The 22,361-nt window shown below is 44.3% G+C and overlaps 1 protein-coding gene and 1 long non-coding RNA gene across 2 annotated transcripts in view; both read left to right on the plus strand.

Annotated features, from left to right (window-relative positions):
• Positions 1-218: 218 nt before the first annotated feature.
• Positions 219-4,445, plus strand: LOC136422612 (zinc finger protein ZIC 4-like). Its single transcript, XM_066410420.1, has 2 exons — positions 219-1,836; positions 2,840-4,445. Exons 1-2 carry the CDS (start codon positions 786-788, stop codon positions 3,298-3,300), a joined length of 1,512 nt encoding a protein of 503 aa, XP_066266517.1. The 5' UTR covers positions 219-785; the 3' UTR covers positions 3,301-4,445.
• A 12,284-nt stretch (positions 4,446-16,729) lies between these two features.
• LOC136422914 (uncharacterized) overlaps positions 16,730-22,361 on the plus strand; it is a 31,596-nt gene continuing 25,964 nt past the window's right edge. The window contains exon 1 of the long non-coding RNA XR_010753686.1: positions 16,730-19,047. This is a non-coding gene — a long non-coding RNA (uncharacterized lncRNA). The remainder of the gene's footprint in view (positions 19,048-22,361) is intronic.

Below are 22,361 nucleotides of genomic sequence, written 5' to 3' on the forward strand. Positions count from 1 at the left end.
TTGTCCTGAGACAATGTGTTCTTTTCATCTGTAATGAATTGGATTTCGCCCTGGAGTGTTTTTTCTTCTTTCACGGTTGAAAAGGCACAAGTCTTTTTTGGGGTGTAAAGGGGAGGGAAATGTTTCTACGGGATGGGTCGGAGCTTCTCGGGGGAAATCTTGGTGATACTTCCGATGTGTGTCATGTGCGAGGCGGGTCACCACATGACGGAAGAGGGGACATTCTTGCGATGGGCGGTTTGGTGCACACGCTTGGCGATTACGTGTGAATGAGGCCCGTGTAAGTCATAAACAAACATAGACTAGAAGTCAAAAACTTTTCCAGACAACGACAAACGTTCGGGTAGCAAAGTGTGTAGTGTCTTTGGGGTCTAGTATACCCGTATGTGTCAGTGACGAGAGGCTGTGGTTGGGAACAGAGACTAAGTGAGGGTCCTTGGGTGATACCACATTGCCGAACTCAGAAGGACACCTTAGGAAATACACGCAACCGATCATTGAGAAACAAGCACTCCCGGCAGGGGTGCACACCACAGACATATTTTATGCCGATATGTTCTCGGCGCATGCGCGGAAGGGTGCTGTTGTTCTCCATTGGCTGTCGTCCCGGGGAGCTGTCAATCACATCGACGAGAACCAATCAACGGGCAGAGTAATTACCCCCCGAGTGGGCCGGGGTCCCATGCTGGGCGTCTAACAAGGTGGTGTTTGCATCCAAACGGAGAGCACTTTTCTCTGTCTTCCTGCCTCTGCGTTCATTTGCAAATAGAAGCGGCGGGAGCGTCATGAGTGCGGAGGCATTGCCGGCCCAAATTATGGATCACAGCTTTGTCAAGCACGGCCCGGCGCTGCGGTTTGTCGACGTTGGACATCATCAAAATATCAATGGAGTCACAAGTTTCGGATTAGCGCCACATACGCATCATTCCAGTGAGGGAAGTGTGGAGGCCGGCAGCATGAGTCTCGGTCCATTCAGCAGGGACAATTCCCACCACATGGGTGCCCTGAAACTCAGTCCGCCGCATCCCATGAGCGAGATCCCCAGCAGCCAAGCCAACTTCAGCTCGCCGACCAACGGGTACAGTCACGCTCACCACCACGGGCCGGTGTCGGGCTACCCGACGGCTGCAGCGCAGGCCTTCACCGCCAGCAGGGACTTCCTCCTCCGACGAGAGCATCTGGCCGGGACGGTGCCGCTGCCGGGGTCTCTGACGCACGACCACAACACTGCCGGCTCCGGGATGTTCGTGCCAACTTCGGGCAACTTCCACGGCCACGGGCACGCCGACAGCTCCCACCTCATGTTTCCGGGCTTCCACGAGCAGGCAGCCGCCCACCATCCGCAGAACGCGCACCATGTCAACGGACTCAGTCTGCCCGGCGACGGCTACGGCTTCAACCAAGTGTCGAGTCCGCGTCGCGACCACCTCATGTCCAACCAGCTCAATCATCACATGGCACCCATGAACATGCCGCCGCACGGCCCTGCAGCCTTCTTCCGCTACATGAGACAGCCCATCAAGCAGGAGCTGTCCTGTCTCTGGATAGACCCCGACCAGCCCGAGCCCAAGAAGCCCTGCAACAAGTCCTTCTCCACCATGCACGAGATCGTCACCCACGTCACGGTGGAGCATGTCGGCGGGCCCGAGTGCACCAACCACGCCTGCTTCTGGAAGGACTGTCCCAGGGACGGCAGGGCCTTCAAGGCCAAGTACAAACTGGTCAACCACATACGGGTCCACACGGGAGAGAAGCCCTTCCCCTGCCCCTTCCCAGGCTGTGGCAAGCTCTTCGCAAGGTCCGAAAACCTCAAGATACACAAGAGAACACATACAGGTCGGTATTACTTTCGTCTTTCCAACCCGAGTCGACCCCGCTTGTACACGGGGTCCTCTCGACGCTAAATACAGGCTAAATATGTCTAATAGACTGACCTACGAGTGTTTGTATATTTGTTTTCAGTGTTCCTTATCTCCATCAAGTGCTTTGCTTACAAGAGAAAGTATAGGGTGGCAAATAAATCCAGCCACTAGAAGTGTTGACCATCTGTTTACCCTGTTTGCAGATGGCCGCGCGCCTTGTTGCATCTTCCCTATTTAGTCGACTTTCAAAAGGCCCAGTCCGTGTCTGATGTTGTATGTGTATTGTAGGACGGACACTGTATATCCAGAGATGTGTATGTTGTCTGCATCCCAGACATGGATGTGTGTGTTACTCAACATCAAAGGGGAAACAGTTAGTGGTCTAAACCGTTGTTTCTGGCGCGGGGGTCGTTTGCACCGAAATTCGGCCACCATTTCGGTGCGTGTCGCCTGTGTTTTGATTTGTCCGTTAATTGAGGAAACGGGGATCAACTTTGACCAGCAGTCCCTAGCCGCCGATATCTCTTGATGGCCCCAGCAAAACGGTCTCACATGAGAAATTTCACATGTTTTATCGCCATATTCTGATCCCCTCCAACACTTTCACACTTCCGCTAGTCTGGTAGCACCGCTTTGCACCTTGCCGAGTTCGGAGCGTGGCAACCAAAATTTGGTCGGGAACCCCGCAGCTTTTTTGAGCGCTTTCCAAACTTGTACAAGTGTGCTTGAAACGTCCTTACTTTACAATACACTTCGTGGATGTGTTATGTCTGAATATTAGGTGATCTACAATGACCTTTTGTGTGTCTGTTTGAATGAGACAATCAGAGGCGTCGCACTCACACCCGAAATTCTGGTTTGTGGGCAAGAGAGCGGTTTGTCTCCGTAACAAATGACTGAAATCATCCACCGATCAACGCTTCCCGTTGTCTTATTGATTTTTCATGGCCGCATATTTATCTTGTTGTTTCCTACAGGTGAAAAGCCGTTTAAGTGCGAGTTCGAGGGCTGCGACCGTCGGTTTGCGAACAGCAGTGATCGGAAGAAGCACTCGCACGTCCACACTTCGGACAAGCCCTACAACTGCAAGGTCCGGGGCTGTGACAAGAGCTACACGCACCCCAGTTCGCTACGGAAACACATGAAGGTTCACGGTAAAACTTCTCCAACGCCAGACGACGAGAGTTTCGGGAGTCCGTCCTCCACGAGCTCGGAAGCTCACCGGGACTTGCCGCGGATCTCGCAGCACCCTCTCCCGCCGTCGGCCACCCTCGCGCCGACCCCAACACACGCCACCAACCTCAGCGAGTGGTACGTTTGCCAGTCTACCGGAGGGATGCCCACCCCACCTTCCAACGAACATTCGCCGATATCTTCGTGCGTAAGTCCAGTCCACTTAACAACTACCCCTGTAGCCAGCGGTATTGGGCATTTCTGACTAGGCCAGAGACTCTGACATCCCACTTTCTCAATCCCAGACACAAAGACTGGTCAAGGAAAACATAGACAAGTTCGTCTTGCATAAAATCATACTTTGCCATGTGTTATGATTTTACATAGTCAGAACAATCCATGCGAAATGTCTGGTTGCAGCCAGTTCTCGCGTCCAATGTGCCACATATAGACTTGAAGAATTGAAAGCAATATTTTGTACAGAGGATGTATACTAGAAAGATATCGTTTTTCGGAGAAGGTGCTCTCTGTTGTTATTTTTTGTCGACATACCTCGCTTTAGTTTTAGTTTCTCAACCGTCGTTCGCTTGTGTAGCAAGAATTATGATGCTTCGATTTTGTCTTAGTAGTGCGAGTCATTCGCTGAAAAGTGTGAGGTTTTAGACTTCTAAATGCGAACAGTGAAACGTGTCTTTCCCACTATTGTATTGCAAGAACTCTGAGAGATTCAACGTCATATTTCTAAACAAAAATGCATTCCAATTTTAAGCAAAAAAGTAGAAAATAGTCTAGTAAACCGCCATAGCCCCTCACTTGGGCTGATGTAGTCACTGAGTTATGAACTAAAGTAGAGAAAACCTCACGAGAGATATCATGATATTTATTGTAAAATATTGACTTTTAACTCTATTTTTTACGTCGCGACATGTGTAAAAAATTCAATATATATTGTTCATAGTTCAGCCTAAGTTTTTGTACGTCTGTACAACAAGCAACGTAGACTCGTGAGTGAGAATAGTGCACTGTCTCTATAGACCGTGGATGGTAGAAATAACATATTCTCAGACACATGTTAGTAACTGAACTGAAAACACAAAAGAAAGCTGAAAGTTTTCGAAGCCCAAGTTTCTAGATCGTCTCAAGCTTGTAAATAAGAACGTAAAAACTTGTTGTCGAAGTTGTTCTCAGTTGCCTAACATTTTATGTTTTGTTTATTTATTTATTAAGTGCCATTCCCATTCTAATGAATCGTGTTGAGAGAAACCCGTGCTCATTTGAAATTTTGTACTAGTTGTTGAGTTCTCCGGTATTTGCCTGTATTTGTCGTTCCTTCACAAATTGTTTTCTTTTTCCTTATTCATCCGCACACGTGCAGGTCAGATTAAAGTTGTGTAAAATTTGGAACAAAAATGGCTCCTTTGCTCATTCTGTTATTGTGTTTTGTGTAAGAGCTAATATAATATTCATAACGCTGCTACTGTGGGTGTAATTAAGTGTCATGGCGGAGAAAACGCCCGTTAAAGCCATCCCGTCTGAAATCTAGGATTTTGAGTCCTTTAGAGAGATTTAGTTAGTCCATCTAATGCGTAAAGGGCTCATCCAACGATACGTGTTGTCACTGTTATTGGGTTATCAATTCTATGGGTGTCGCGGGGGATCTTAATCCAATAGTAAAGGTAACGTAATTCATGGTCTACCTGGGCTTTCTTTTCCCTGTCAGACATTTTCTGTCAAACGCCACGCAGAAGTTGGGCCACAGAAACATTTATTAGTCCAAATCTGAGACCATTTAGGGAATGCTAAGGTTAAAGTTCTACATATGACTCATTTTTGGCATGTATTTTTTGGTTGGAAACTTGTGGCGAAATGATTATAGGGGAAGACAGAGCATAGGGCGTACGTTTTTAGACAAAACATTGTAGTGAGTGTTGGGGTCAGTGAAGTGCGTAGACGACGGGTCACAGAGTTCTCCCCCGTACTGGGTTCTGCCGTTCCTGGCTTTTCTCTGGTACTGCTCATTTCAACAACAAACACACTACACTCTACTAGACTATTATAGGAAGGACTCAACTTAAAAGTATCGTTGCTACTAAAGTTGTGGTCAAAAAAATGAAACGCTATATTCTATATTTTTTTGACGCTCTGACAAGTACAGACGTGGCTCATACTAGTAGTCAAAATATTTAGGATCTCCTTCCATAAAGTATACATATTCATAATTTGCATGGAGTTATTAATTCCTAAATGTTGCACGAAAGGAAAGAATATTCAATAAGTACTGTACAAGTTTACGGTTTAGATTGTTGTTTTTTGTAACAATTTTTTGAACCATCTGAAAGGAAAGGAAGAATATTGGGTAGCGGTGGTGGGTAGTAATGACCAGTAATAGTGTTTGTGATTTCGGCGGCGACACCACATGCACCCAGGGTAACAGAGATCGCAGACGGGGAAAACTTGATACAAATTGTTCATTAGTCCTGGTTTGTTCTCATAACCCTCAGAGACACACTCCCGAGGCCTGTCCTGGACAAATTCAAATCACACGACCAACGTTCGTTCTTAGGGGATTTGTGATGCCCGTCTCGGAAAAAACACACATTGGAAATGTACTAATTCTCGCTGACTAGAAACAGACCAAAGCTTGTGTCTTGTTTATAAATTAGACTTTAGTGACTTCAATCATACAGCCTGTTTTGTGAAAACATTTACAACTTATAAAGTATAATCTGGTAGCTTTCTTTCTTTATATTGTCAGGTACATATGTGTTTCGCCTCGGAAAAAAGACAGTAGGCAGATATTCGTGTGTATTCAGTTCTTGTAATTTGGTAAAACTAAAGGGAAATGTCTGGACGTTAGGAGACCGAACCGTTTGTGTTGGCCTATACAGTCTTGCCACACAATCCGCCCGACCTAAGGCCTGGCCTGCTCTGTGCTACCGCACTTACTCTGTGATCAAGATTGGCAACCGAAGCCGTGAAAGCTGCCGGGAGGTCACCCCGCGTATTCAGACCTCCAAGCGTTTCCTAGAGAGTTGGAAGAGGGAAGGTTAGGAGGAGGGAAGACTATGGAATCTGTGTACAAGCAGATTAGATAGTAAAGACAAAGGCCTTATCTACAAGGCTAAGACCAGGGTGCCCAACCCCTGCGTGTGTTAGCCCGCTGGGCCGACTAAAAGAGACTCAAGCCCCGAGAGAGAGAGAAAGGCTTCCCCTGGGCTCCCCTGGTCCGACTATTTACTTATCCCCTGGTCTTCTTTTCTTAGCGAGCCAGCAGGTTTTTGGCTTGAGTTGGTTTTCTCGCTGAGAGAAGGCCACAGGTCCGTGGAGGTTGGGAGTACCGTTCGGTTCTGTGTCGTCTTCCCGGTGGACATCTGCGGCCGCCAACCATAAAACTCGATACAGATCGGCGATTGATTCGGGTGAAACAATTAGCCGGCTTGCCTAGGGAACGATCGTGTAGAGATAGCCGCTCCAAAATCGCTTCGGAATTGGTCGTCAATTGCCCGGCCACTTGACAAGTTGTGTGTGAACGGTCACACCAAACAGTGGGAAGTGTAAACAGTGAGAAGTGTGGACACGCCGAGCCACAGGCCGCTTCGCACGCCGACACGACTTGTTGAAGAGTGTTTGCCAGTTTATTTTACCCTTGTAATTGCTGTATAAATAAAGTGTCCACCATCCCAAGCTGCCGTCTAATCCGTGCACACAAATGATCCAAACAACGTTGCAACTGTTGCCTGCTCGTGGTGCTTAAAAAACTGAAGATGTCCAGGCTTTAGAGATGGAATTCTTCACACATGAATTACCAGTGTTGTACGGAGAATTACGAGGAATTCTTGGGCTTGTTGAGAACAGCAAAAAGTTGCTTGAGTGTGTCATTCTTTCCTCTTGAGAAGGCAGTCCCTAGCAGCCGCCCTGGACTGGGGATATGCGTCCTATTGTGTCCATACTTTCTAAAGGATTCTTTGTTCAACGGCAAGGATTATTCCAGAGAAAGAATGGCACGAGGCTTGCAAGCCTTGCTATGAACAGAAGATTTATTCAATAAGCCATTCAAGCCAGCTCCACAAAACACATAATGTCTGTGTATTAACTTTGCGCTGGAAAAGGGGCCCAAAGAAAAGTATGGAGTATGTTTGTCTTGCCGTACAAAGTGAGGAAAAGTGAAGTGTTGCCATGTTAGTGGAAAACTGGGGTTGCTAGAATAACTGTCATCTACATATGGAGTCCACATGCTAGAACAATCTGTTCCTCGCGCGCCGTGATTTGTGTCGCGGAGCGAAGCTCAGAAACTACCGTTAGACTCCGCCAGTCCCATCGGTTCTTGAGCTCTATTTTCCCGTGAGTACACAGAAACGCGTGCGGCGATCATCGATACTTTGTCTGGGTCCACACGGCCTTGTAGGAACCCAAACAACTCTGTGTCGCTGTGTAGGGAATACATTGGGACAGGAAAAACGGGCTACAACCGGTACAGACCGCAGAAAGCCTGGCAGCCAAGCGGGGTCAGACGGCGGCTCATTACAAACTAACCCCCATGTTCCTTCATCCCTCAATGGAGGGTGTGTAGATAACGACTAGAAAGTGTTTCCTCGGATCGTGTAAAAACCGTCGTGGCGATAAAAACCTGGCTATTGTTTGGTGTAAAATGAATTAGTGGGAAGATCTGGAGTGTAGATACAACAACCCCGCCGGCCCAAGAGGGATTTCATATTGATGTATCGTCTCATTACCTAGTCATTTAGTAGAATCATTTAGCGTGCATTTCTCGCGTTATTAGCTGCAGTGAATAACTGGGCTGCGCGTTTCGTTTTTCAGTATTTGCATTCTTTCCAGTCAGCCACACGGCCCCGCGAGTGATTCTCGCCACCTAATACTGCAAAAACATCTGCCGGGGAATGCGCTAACACGGGCCGCGATAAAACACGCCGCTAGACGGGGCCGGCCCGTGACGAGCTGCCGGTGTAACACGGTACGACATGACGACTGTGATAGCGCCGTCTGCAAGTGAGTGTCAGAAAAATAACTCCACCAGGCAAGATAAAACTCGACAAACGAGTACTAATTTTGTCCCCATCCTCTCTGGAGGAGCAATTTAGAACCGTACAAAGAAAAAAAGGCGGCAGGTTGTTCCACAAGGAAATAGGGGTGCGATTGACCCCCCTCCCCCGAAAACTCTTGAAGTGGGTTCTTTGGAGAGTTGGGGGTCGGGCAGGGCTTCGTTATTTGAAGCGAAGTAATTAAGAAACAAGGGGCAATTTTCCCTGCTGGAGGATGAGATGAGGTGAGATAAGACCAGGTTCCGTGGTGTTCCCGCACACTTCCCCCAGAGGGAGCCGGGTAATAGGTGCAGCAGGGCCCCGGGTAGAGGTAGCTAGGGGGCGACCAAGTGTCAGGCCCAAACGGTGGCGGGTAAAAGGTGTACAAAGTCTTTAACAAGTGTCGCAGTACGACCTTCGTGTTGTCCCCGCCGGGTGGCCATCAGTCCTGTCGCGGTGGGACGAGTCCGATCCCCGAGGACAGACGGGACGGCACGCTCGGCAAGGCTCGGGCGGGCGGAAGAGCCACCTGGCCGCCGACCCGACCAGTGTCGGTATTGCGGTGCAACATCAAAGGAACACAGCTGCCAATAGAAAATTTATTGTCATTATTTCCAGACGATTGACTCCGATGGTTAGAGGCATGTAAGAAATGTCACTCCTGAGCGTTTGTGTACTTCCATCTCCCAACGTTTTTACGATTTTCTCCACGTTTTTTTTTAGTGTTCCATTTTGTCGGATAACACACCTGGCTTCCGACGTAGCGACGTTCGCCGCCGTACTGCCAGTATTTGATCGCCTAATTCAACTGTGATCGCCCCAGTGCACATTTCAATTAGCCTACCGGCGAACACGTCAAAAATGTGTTGCCGGGGAGACCCAGAGGCCACGAGCGACGTGTAGCAACAAGTCGGCTCCAGGGCGACTCTGGGCTGATTCTGCGGGTATTCTGTGGGATAGGGTGCAGCGCTCGTTCCATCCTGTTGGCCACGCTAAAGCCCGGAAATATTAGCACGCTCCACGACTCGTAAAAGACGTGTTTTTGTCATCAGCCGCGGCGCGAGACCTCTATAATGTTTTCAATTTTATACCAAAGCTGTCTATTTCACATGCCTGCAATCTAACTATACGCCTGGAGGACACAAGCAGCCCGGGCTGCCTGGAGAGTTAAACTCGGGGAAACGCCAACTTTCCACCGACAACACTCTCCAACTCAACGCGGTGATTCTCACAATATCTTAGTACCTAAAGAATTCCACCAAAATCACTCGGAATTAAGACCGATTTCAGACGGATTCCCGATCAAAGATAGGGCGACAAATTGCCACCTGAAAGTCCTTCCCCCACACACAGTTGTTGATATGATATCGTCAATCCGCGAGCTCACTCTGGAATTTATCTTATCGTGTGGAGATTAAAGTTCTTTACTTGAGTCACACATGTGAATCACATACATCTGATTTCTCCCTGGAGAGGCCATCGCATCGATCATGCAGTCAACAAACGTGGCTGTCCTGATGATAGCCGTTTTCCCGGGCGCCCAAAATAAGTTTTATAACCCTCTCTTGTTATTATATACAAACTAACAAAGGCATAAAAGATGACTTCAATGGAGTAGAATTAGTCACTTGAACGTCAGAAGTTTCAAAATAGATTTCCTGACACAAACGCGATATTCCTGGCGTTTGTTCGCCTTGAGAAAGCTCTCATGTGTTTTTGACATAATAATGCGGGACTTCATACCCATACGGACAAACATCTGTTCGAACGAGTATTGTGGTGCTGGCTGTAGTCAGTAGTGTATTGCGGGTGTGTTTCTCGCCTGACAGCGCAGGCCGACCATCTGTACTTGATTGAGCGTAATTATTTCTGCCTTTCGGGCGCTCCCCCTTTGCATGCCCATATTTAGGACCAGCCCGTATCCCCACTAGAGGTTTCCCCCTCCTTTCTAGTCCTTCCCCACGTGCAAAGAAGAGACATCGTTCAAAAATCTCACACGACTGACAAGATAATGGATGGACGCACATGTCTACACCTCAAGCGTTATGGAGAAGATAATGTCACCAAAAACTTGGTTGTTTTTTCGCGACGATAAAAAAAGACGAGAAGTACGTAAGCTGTGTAGTCATTCGTCTTTCCTGACTCTGGTGACCTTTTAGAGTCGGTTCAAAGACCCAGAAATATTGGCAAACGTCAAGGGCAGAATGGAACGGATTTCAAGGCACGTCACGATTGTGTACAGACGGGGTAGGGGAGGAACCTCGCCGGTCAGAGGGACGTGTGTAAAAAATCAAAGACAAGGTGACAAAAACTCGACTTGGCGCGCGAGTAGAAATTCCTACTTCCACTTTAACCTTTCACATTTACATTTTAATGGAAGGAAAGGAGTGGTATTTTTCTTTCAAACGCGGACCTTTTCTGTCAGTAAATAAATCCAGCGGCGTTTTTTTGTAGTTCTAAATTGGAGCAGATGAAAGCTTTCTAGTTTTTTTTTACGGACGCCCGCCCAAATACACGCCAGCGTCTGACGAAGTCGTCTGTTTGTTAATCCACTTCGCGTTGATTAACCGACTGAAGGAAAGCGCGCTTTCTTGGGCGTCCCTCGCACGCGACTTCTAATAAAGATCAGGGCATGTACCAGTGCCGAAAGTGGGTGCAAGGTGTGCGGCTGTTGTCTGGTTCGAATCTTGCTCCCATTTCCAGCGTTTGACTTCGGATCAGAGTTAATTAAAACCAACATGGGGCAGACACGAAACGCGGATTAGGTGAAATCGACACAGCGCGCATGCCCAGAACAAGTTAGACTTTACACTTGTTTTTTCTTCTTCTAAACTGTGGTACTAGACATTGTAGTCAACTTCTCTCGTACTGTAGACTACAGTTGTTTTTCAGAGCGTGAAGAGAACTGAAGTAATGTCTACTACAGCAGTGTACTACAGCCTCCGAGTCTGAAGTACGCGGAGGCTGTAGAGTGAAGTGCACTTCTGTAGTACACTTTATTTCTCTTCACACTCAAGAAGTCGTAGTGTACGAGAGAAGTACACTGCGATGTCTAGTACGACAGTTGCAAGAAAACAAGTGTAAAACTTGCATTATGACGGGCTTCAGAAAAATATAACCGTTTGAACAAGAGACGAAACAGTATAAGGAAAATATACAAAGCAACCGTCATGACTAGGTGGAAAGTTTTATCACATCACAAACGCTTATACTCTATATGGTCTTTATCCCAGTGAAATTCTTACATGATTTTTTTCACAGTTGCTAAATCCAGTAACACCAAACCGCAGAGAAATAAACAAAACAAAAACATAACACATGCAAAGAAAAAAATAAATCCATTTGATTTCTGTTTTTTACGTTACACTCAAGGAACATACGTACTTCAAAACAAAATAGTACCTGGCAGCAACTTTGATTGTTAGGGAGGACAAGCGTTTTACCGTGTTCGTTATGCTTTCCACTCTAGACATCACTAGAAATTCTTCGGTTTATAGATCTGTTTGAAGAATGGTGATTGCGTAATTGTACATAAACTTGGACAAGGCGGAACCGCTCTTGTATAGTTTGAAATCAAGACGATTTAGAAACTCATCCATCAAATTCAAAAGAAACGCGTAGTTAGTTGTTATGACCGTATGGAGCTCACTAGGAGCCTCTTGGGGAATGAAAAACACCAACAGATTTCCATAAATGAGCAGTATCTTCCATCCATTTGTTGTGTGTATTCCAAGACAACCGCGGTGTAGGAGAAACAAACTTGACGAGATTGGTTGTATTTCAAGCGTTAATTGCAGAGAAAGAATCGGATTCCCTGGTTTCCTACTGTGAGAACAGTTTTTACTGATAGAAATAAAGGATTGGAACCCGCGAACACCAATTCAAATATTTGCTTTTCCACGCCGAGACGTGTTTTAAGCCTTCTACGAACTCCTTGAAACAGGCGGCGGGAAAAAAGAGATGGTTTCAACACATGGCAACAGGAGTTTGTGTTTCTTTGATGTTTTTGTACTCCGGGAAAGCTGCATTTGCAATCATCAGGCCCAAAGAGCGTATACTCTAAAAGCTGTGATAATTATAGACTGGGACTGAATTTATTAATTCTATTGCCTATTTTCTCGTTCCCGTCCCCGCCTGCCTTCTGTTTCGATATTGAGCGGGTTTCGTTCAAACCTCGGGCACACAACTATCATTTTTACTTCCCTCTCCACCCAAAACGGCTGAAAAACATACGCCTTTCCTCAGAAATTGTTTCCTAGTTGTACCACGATGTTGTGGCTCGGGAAAAAAATAACAGTTGACCGACTGTGTGGAAAGAAAACAATCCGTACGTCCGTTTCAGACGACATGTTGCAGCGGCGTTTCGACACGGTGTCCCCGCTGACAGACCTCACCATGACGTGCGATCTCGGCCATTCTCATGAAAATGCAGCGTGAATGAAAAGGCAATTATGACAACGCAGCGACTCAATATTTCCGGGGTTTCCCATTCAGAGCCCCTCTCTTCTATTGACTGAGCTCTGTGGGTCCTTTGTTGAAAACCTCCTTTCTTTACATTCTATTATACAGTGTACATACGTACTTTTGTAACTCCAAGTTTCTGGGAGAAAATGTTCTAGTGACTTTTTGTAACCCTTCAAGTATAAGATGCGCTGTACTTTACGGACACAAACGTTTGAAACAAACTTGTTTTTCTTCTTGAGAATTACAGTCAATTGTGTAATTTTTGTGCATGTTTTCGTAAGGTTTTTGCTTGATGAACTCCGCTATTTGTGGTTTTCTCGGATGTGTTTTTAGTTTTTGCCCTCTCCCTTCAAGTTTAATATGTGCTATATTTTCGGACACAAAGATTGCAACGTCTTAAAACTAATTCAGATCGTGTCTTTCTTTCCGATAATAACAATCAATCGTGTAATTTTCGTGTATGGTTTTTGCTTGATGAACTCCGCTATTTGTGGTTTTCTCGGATGTGTTTTTAGTGGGTTGAGTGGAGTGCTAGACCTAATTATTACCAAATTAGCGGCAAGGTGTGAAGAGCCTGTAAACACAGCCCTAGAACGTGTCGATGAGCCATTGTTTCTATGCATGTCTCAAAATGGAGCGAAACCCTCCCAAGACTTTTCCCTCAGGAAAACAGACCCCTCCCCCATTGTCAAAATCCCTCCTCGCGAAAGAAAAACGAACCATTTTCTCCCTTCCTATTTGTTAAAGGAACAATAGGATTTCACCTGATTGTTAGTGAAAGTCAAAGAAATGGTAAAAACCATTGTTGTTTTGGTGGAGAATGGGGGGAAAGGAAAATGACCCAAACCGGTCGGGCTAGTTACAGGTGTGACAAATGAAGTGCAATTTTCTGATGAAATAACGCTGATAAACGAATTACACTTCCGGAGCCTATTATGTCTTTTATGGCAAGAAAGTGGGCTCAATTGTTTTAAGAAGAGGTGAAGAAATCGAAAGGAACAAATAAACATTCCCTCGGCACAGGTGTACACACCCAAAATCTATTGTTCTCCGTGACAAAAGACCGTCTGATACTTCCGAAAACGATTTTTAGTAATTACTTGCGGTGGAGAAAGGTGAGAACTATTAAATATACTCTCACTCTGTTGTTGTTCTTATCAGTGGATTTGTTTGATGTTTATCGTGGAAAAACATGATTGACACACTCCGAAAACAACTGATGACCTGATAATATATGCAGACAATCCCTCCTAATACCCCAGTTTACCTCTGTACTGCATATGGTGGTTTTTGAATTCATATATGAAACATATGAATGAAAAGCCTTTATTGTGCATCCATGCCTCGAAAGGCTAGGGACAGGTCGTCTATTCTATGGGTATGACCTAACAAACATATAGCAAATACACAGGACATATAAAGGAAAGTGCGGACAACAATACACGAGTTGAATATACATTACATAGATGATAGATTAGTATTCAAAAGTGTTGTACTGAGCTAACCGAGTAGAATCAACTTCTCGCTTCTTTGTACATGTGTAGATGTTGGAACAGATAAAATTAATTTTACAAGGTTTGTCTAATGCATCAAAATGAAATTCATTCGTTGCATTTAGATATTAGATGTATGGAAATTTTTCTTTGATAGTTAAAACTCCTTGTGACATAGTTTACAATCTAATATCACATTTTACGAAATAATTTGAATAACAAGACACCAAAACAACCACAACAACTTCCACAAAATTAAGTGCAAGGTGCATACTTGCTAAACTTAGAAGTTCAGAGCGCAGAGGTTTGTATGTGTATATATGTGTATGTATGTGTAGATCTATGTACTAGTATGTTATATAAAATGAACCCACTAATCAAACGAAAACTTTTCTTTCCTCGTTCGAAACTTTTCCACTCGACAGTTATCGACGACCAGAAGTAAAAGTAGCAGATTATTCGTCACGTGTTTATTTTTGCCGTTGATCTAAGAGACCCCTTCCCGCCATGACGAGTCTAGCCCCGTAGTTAACCTCCACACACGCACGGTAACGTGTGGGCTATAAAAAACAACTCTCCACGGGGTTTGTCAGCAGCGACACGAAATATGTAAACCAAGAAATTGGCGTCGAAACGGTTTGGCGTTCCAGCAATTGGGTTGATATACACAATCCAAGAAACGGGGAAACTTTTTTTTTCATCGTTTGCAATTTACCAAGGACTTCCATCGCTATTTACAGTATCATAATCAACAACAACGCCTTACATAGACGACATGGCGGGAACTCGACAAGCGGGTATCAAATATTAATAAGAAAAATACAATAAGCAGGCGTACGATTATTGTTTTCCCTCTTCCAATGGGAGATAATAATCATAATTTCGTGGTATAATATCTTGTAATAGCCACTACAAAGTTGTTGCGTTTTTTGCACTGAAGACAAAACGGACGAAAAGGTAAGTGTTACCGTAGACTAGGTAGTATCCACCTGTCCGTTACCTGTACAGGGTTATGTCTTTTTGTCACCACAGGTACACAGGTCTCTCGGCGGGAAACCCTAGGACCCCCCGCGGCGGACATCAGCGGGCGCCTGGCCATCTTTTGTGACGATCTGGTATTGCTGGATTGTTTTAAATCTCCTAGGAAACGACCCATAAAGTTAGGTACACAAATCTTATGATATGTCTCTCCATGGGCATTACATAGGGACTGTCCTTGGTCTACCTTGGTGCAATATATTTTGGCTTGACTGAAGTTTTACCGGTGTCCCTTTTGTCTGGAACTGGGCTTCTAATAAAAGATGCCGCTGAAAAGTACATGAGTCCCAACATATATTTGTAATGTAATGCATCGAACACCCACTTTCCACTACTCTCCAAGCAGAGCATGGGTTTCGGCTGGTTTTTGACGTGTTTTTAGGCGTTTTTGTCGGGCTTTCTACTTTGTCATCTTTTTTTCGTATGGGTTGGCTATACAAAAAAAAGATGACAAAGTAGAAAGCCCGACAAAACCCCCTAAAAACACGTCAAAAACCAGCCGACACCCATGCTCTGCTTGGAGAGTAACTTTCCACCCCGTGGCTGCGACCGCGCTGCGACCGCCGAGAGACCAAAGATTTGACAGATCGCTCAGCGAATTTCACTGAGATAAAGAATGGATTTTAAAGTTTGAATGTTTTGTGTGTTTTGTTGCCTTTCAAATCAAATCATACTTTTACATCCTGGATCTTATTCCAGTTGTGAAATCAAGGGCCACACAAATCCAATGTTGGTCGCTGTACGCCGCTCAGAAAGGGGGCCTTGATGTCATGGACCAAAATATGCTTATGGAGACAAAAAAAGCGTTCTAGGTTATCACGCTTACTCTAAGCACATGTATCAATGTAGACCATGCTTTCGACAAGGTATCATATGATACAGAATACATGTTTGTTGCATTTGAATACTAGTAGAATAGTTGCCCTTTTGTTAATGCTTGTATCTGACACGGGTAAGAATCCATCGATGGGAATATATATGTGAAGAAAAAACATTTGCGTTTTGATATATCTTCATCAAACCGATGGAAAAAGACAGAACGTTTGACCAAATAAAATAATCCGGATGTGGAAGTAATAACTGGTTCTAATTGCGTTATTCACGTAGACAAAATTCTGTCCCTTTTAATTCAATCCGTTTGTTTATAAAAGACAGGAGATTACAAATGGGTGGGACTGCATTCCTAATATCCCTTTCCTGTATAGATAGATGGTATAGATACCAGAGAAGGCCAAACTTTTCCATTTAAACGGTATGTTAAGTTGTTATAATAATGCGACAATTGTCAGCGAATAAGTGACTATTTTTTATCATATTATGACGGTGTGTACGTTACAGCCATAAGGTTTGAATCTTAGACCTGAACTTACATAGATTTTCTATCAAAAGTACTTGTACAGTTGTTGCAACAATACGATTGTCAGTGAATAAGTGACTATTCATATGTATATATCTTGACGGTTAATATACGTTATAACAAGCAAGTTTGAATCTAAAATCTCTCTTTCTATATATACAATATCGATAAAAAGACAAACGTTTGCATTTTTATATAAAAAAAGATCTGTACAGTTTGTATTACAGTTCGACGATGCCAGTAAATGAGTGAGTTTTATATCGCGACGGTTAAGTACGTTGTTGCAAAAAGGTTTGAATCTAAAAATGGGTGGGACTGCCTTTCGTTTATCTCCTACCTATAGATAGATGGTATCATCATAGATAGATAGTATACATACTAGAAAGGCAAACTCTTCTATCAAAAAGATATGTACAGTTGTTATAACTAGATGAAGAACGTTTCTTTGCAAGTTCGTGCCCGGAGGCTAATTGAAAGTACTTGGGAAACATATATGTGGTGAAGACATTGTTAACATTTGACAAGGATAGTTTGTAACAGAATTCAAATACTCGCGTTGGCTCTATCTAGACTAGCTGGGTCTTGCTTCTTACTTGGAAGTAGGGAAAGACGATATACTACATAAATACGACAATTGTCAGTGAATAAGTAACTATAATGTATATATCGTGTAGGTTATGTACGTTGCGATAAGAAGGTTTGAATACAAAACTTCCTTGGTTAAAAGGTCACGCCAGACATTGCGTCAACACTGCGATGATGTCCCGTCCTCAGAGAGACCGCGCTCCCTCCAGGCCTCATTACAACTTTCGTAATGATCCTCATGATTGTCAGCAGAATTCAGCCAACATCTCACAGGACACGCGAATATGGTCTTCGACGCCTGCTGAGCATACATGTGCCTGTCATATTGGGTCGAGACCCTCGCTTTTTTGTACTGTCGTGTTTTTTCTGTAGGCGTGTGTTCCCAAATGACTGGGCTCAACACCAGCTTAATTCTGTAAACAAGGCACGTAAAGAGATCTTTCATGTCCTCTGACGATCAAACGGTCTTGTTGTACCGACTTTAGAGGATGTGCGTGCGAAGGAAAGGAACGAACAACTTTACAGGAAAGATGACGAGAAATTGTTTTTGAAAAACGACTGTATTTGTCGCGTGTGCGCACGCCCGAAATGTTTATTTTCAAGCTATTCGGAAGCGTTGTCAAATCTAGTTTGCTATACAATCAGTACTGAAAGCAATGTTAGACTAACACTAATTTCATAACCAGGAAACTATTCTAGCGGACAAAGAAAAACGCCGCTTTGATTGACTCTTTAATTGTTTATACAGATTAGATAGTTTGGTCAACATTTGTAGAGGGTGACGCCGAAAGTAAAACATTTTGGCATAGCGAAAATAATTGGTGAAGCAACAGGATAAAGCTAGTCGTCTGTCGCAAATTATTATTCCGGAAGTCTTTGTTTGGACAATCGATGACCTACTAAATCTCCATGTGCAAATTGTTATCTGATTTTTCACAGGTCGAGAAATGTGGAAAAAAGAGAGCCTGTTTAGATCTGTGTCCCCAGAAGCGTGTGATCCGCAAAAGTTATTGTTCATTATTGTCATTATTAAGGATCTAATCCTTTGTCTTTGAAAACGATTCATGAAGAACGTGCAGGTACGAAAACTTTAAAAGATGCTGGAGATATAAGAAAGACCAGACGTGACTTCAGACAAAGGACTCAAGAAGTGTTTTTGTAAGAATTTAGGCGGCTTTAGAACGAAATAATCTTAAAGGGGAGGGAAGACCGAATAAAAACAGGAGAAAGTTACGACAGAGATTGTCCTAAATCCACCGGCACTGTTCAAACTCGCTGTTTGTAAACCGTAGAGGATCTCGGCACAGTGGAAGTACAGAGTCACCCTGCAAGGCCGAGGCGTGAGGGCAAGCAAAAGGCGTAATAGGAAAAACAGAGAAGTGTTTTGGAAGGACCGCGGTCCCAGGAAGGGGGGTGAGGAGGGCAAGATCTGACGACGGGAGGCGGCCGCCCGAAAAAGGTGCACGTCCAAGTCAGAACAGAAGCGTACAGTTGAGGGCGGGATCGGTACGGCCGTGTTCTCTGTAGTCGTGGAGCACATCTGAAACACATCTCACGGTCTCTCCGCGGTGGAACTTGGCTCTCTCTTTCGGCATGTTCTCCCCGCGCCACCTTTGGTCACCCCGACCAGCGGGACTCCACTCCATATCTCGGCGCTCCCTCGCCCCTGGCCCCGAGACCACTTCCTCCCTCGCCGCGGTGCTTGGCCGGGAATAAAGCCGAGCCCGTGAACTCTCCCCAGCCGCCGCCGTGTGAGACTTGACCCCGTCTCTGCATGGTGTATGGATTTTCATATCATGAATCAACCCCTATATCCATCCCATACCCAACGTGAATAAAACACCACCGCTGCTAAACAACTGCTGCGGAGAGTAAGTACTAGTTTATGCCGGGTCACTCCCCAAAAAGTGGTCCCGCGGACATATGTCTAGACTAGTATTCTCTCCTAGCTCCCCAGAATAGCTTCCCACCGCAGTGGCTTCAGTCTGAGAAAAACACGGCTCCCGACACGCAAAAACGCTGGCAAGAACGCAAAGGTAAGAACTCAGACGAGGATATATCTGGAAAGCTCGTTGGCAGGTTTGTGGTGTAAGATAGTAGCGCTTTGCGCGGAAAGGCCCGTACCCAAGAGAACCAGGCGGGCTTTTGAAGTTTGTAACGCTTGAGCTCTAATGTGGCAGACCGGCGTAGAACATTAGTCTCAATTGAGTAACTCTCGCCCTTTCGTACATAACTACATTTCCTGGTGCCTAGATGTCAACATTCAGGTGTTTAAACACGCCACCTTAAGAAACATCTACACATCGTCTTAAGACACGGGTACTGTATTCTAACACTATTGTTTATGCTAGCATGAATGGAATAATCATGATTAATTTTACAAGCGTGAATACATCCCGTAGTGAAGGTAGGTAGGTGTCGGTTTTACCATTTTAACGTGCACTATGTTAGCCATTCCGATTGGTAAAAGCATGGCCCGGTGAAACATGCACGTTTTTACGAAGAGCCTCGAACTGCGTGTGTGTATGAGTCAGTCCGCGCGGATTTACAGAGACAAGATAGGGTCTGTATGAGATTCGGTTTAATCGGAGGATCAAGTGTTCGGATTTAATCAGCTGTTGCGTGTAAAAATTAGCGTGGCGACATGGCTTACACCACCGGGCGAAAATTCGTCTCAAATGCCCCGCTTTGGTCTCCTGGCCTACATAGAAGACGTAGTGGTTGAAGGCAAGTGTTTTGAGCGTATGTAGAGCTGTGTGTGTATTTTGTTGGACTAAAAACCGCGTCGCTTCTACTCTAACTTCGACCGTATCTAACGCGACCTTATTACCATATCCATTGTACAGCCAAACCAACGTCCCATTAAAGCTGTGTACACTAGATCCCTGTGGAAATTTTGTATTCAACGCCCCCAGATCAATTTAAGAAAATATCAGTAACAGTTTGCCTGTGATATAAAGTATCGAGCTAGCCTTGTTCCCTTATGAATCAGGTCAAGAGAGATCCCAACCGGCCTAGCATAATCCTCGCCTTCAGGGCGATAAAATAAATTGACCAAAGGCTCTTTCCGGCCCTCTCGGTAAGAAAATAAAGATTAATAAAGCGCCCTATCAGACATAACGAGCGTCAGCAGATAACTGATTGAATACAAATCTGCGATAAGGGTTTGATAGAGTCAGTTGGGACGGCAGGGCTGGCGGCCTGTGCGCTCCGGCGGTGCCACTAGCTCATGCCCCCGCCTGGTCTGAAAACCCTACCCGTGTCTACATCTTGTCCGGAATTCCAGCGCTGAATTTGGGGAATCTTAATTGCTGTTGGAATTAATCGAGGGCTGTCACTGATGAGGATAGATAATTAAGGAGGATAGCACGCGTGTTTGTCCTTGCGTGTGTTTGGGGAGGTCTGGGTTGTGTCTACCAGTAGGTTTTGGACAGTGTCAAATCCGTCATGTTATTATCTATGCCCATCTGAGCGGAAAAAAATATACCAGACACCTAACTGTAAGATCATATTTACTTATTGGATTTGGAAAAATCGACTTAGTTCGTCTTGTGTGGGGCCAGCGCCTGTAACCAGTTTGTTCATAAGTGTGTCCGTATGGACGTCGTCTTAACCCACTTCTACATTTTGTCTGGACTTCATATTTATCTGCAGACAGCACGGATTAAAACGCTTATACAATCCAGCACACTTGTTAAAGTCTAAATATTATTGTTAGAAATAACATTTGTAATAAAGGGCATGATATCAAAGTATTTGTAAAACCAAATGTCTTGCTAAAGAACAGGCATATAAAACATTGTTTTCAGTCATAGCTAAGAGCCGTTTTGGACGAGACAGCTTAAATGTATAATATACGCTCTGGGTCCACGTATAATGTAGTTATGGTTGAGTACCAGACAATTCACTAGCTACTATACATTAAGTACCCTTATGTTGCTCTCGAGTCACTCTTCAACTATCAACACTCGTGTGTTGCCATTTTCTAAGGGAGAAGTAGTGTTTGTACAAATTATCAAGACGAATTTAAAAGACATTTCAATTCAGAGAATATTTTGGGAAAAGATTCGCAGACCCAAGTCCTTGGAGATGTAATTAAAGTGGACCTTTTTTCTGTTATATAAAACCAAATCATTTATGATTTATCGGTGCGACTAAGAAAGGCGCCAGATACTATTAATTATGGCTCATAAGTAATCGATTGGAAGTGCTTACAAAATACAGATCGTCCCAAACTGACTGTCTTGGCTTCCAATATACTTTTCTGCCACGGTTTTCATAGTTGAGAGGCTTGAAGATGGACACATTTAGTAGTGAACTGACGTATGCTTTCTACTAGACTTTAGTGCAAATAAAAATCTCCTTGTATACTTGAAGTCTACACCTAACACGTTGTAAATAACAGTTAGTCCAATGGTCTAAACGGTCTAGCAGCTGGCTAAGTCACAGACAAAGCGTAAGTGAATACTAGTAGTAAAAAATACCGCTCTCATTTACCCTCCTTTAAAAAAGGAATTACAACTGAATAAATCAATGCAACAGGTCTCATTAAAACGATGTAAATTCGCCATCATTAACTATTAGCCATTGTTGGTGGGTAGCATCTTTAGTAACCCGGACTGGCATAGGTTACGGCCGCGGTCATGGCCCGGCGGGGGGTGGGGAAGATGGGTCCGTCGGTCGATGCTGTCTCATCGGCGATTTAATCAACGTAAAATCCAATATCAGCGCGCAACTGTTGAGTCTAGGGCGACCCTTGTCTACACCTAAATATGGTCTGGAGGGGTCCAGGTTTCCTTCAACTTGAACGGAAAGAAACTTTAAAACTTGACAGAATTTCTGCCTTGCGTTCATGTGGGTGTCGTCATAGATCTGTTACAAGTCAGAGAACACTTAACAGAAGTATAATTTACATCGCGATTTTCTAATAAGTATCATCTTTAATAAACTCATGGGACAATGATATGTCAGTTTCAATAGTCCTTGTTTAGGAATGACCCCAAGTGAAGGTATTTCATAGCACTGTGTACTGTTTAACAACTATAGTGGAATCATAAAAAATAAATATACAAAAAATAAACATACCGATATATTTTCGTAACTATGTAAGCCCGTAACATTTCTCGTGGTATACTTAAGTTTGCCTGTAAAGTTAAGAATGCAAAATTTGCAGCAAATATGGTGTCCCGATGCAGAATATAGCTTTGCACTTATGTTAAAATTGTAAGTGGGACATCAAATAAGTAAATGTATGTATGTACAAAATGTAGTATGGAGTGTATAGACTTTAGTAGGTAGAACAAAACCGTTTCAGTTGTATTATTTGGTTGAAATGCTTTCTATTTTCCTG

The sequence above is a fragment of the Branchiostoma lanceolatum genome, chromosome 17 (genome assembly GCF_035083965.1).
Source record: "Branchiostoma lanceolatum isolate klBraLanc5 chromosome 17, klBraLanc5.hap2, whole genome shotgun sequence".
NCBI lineage: Eukaryota > Metazoa > Chordata > Leptocardii > Amphioxiformes > Branchiostomatidae > Branchiostoma > Branchiostoma lanceolatum.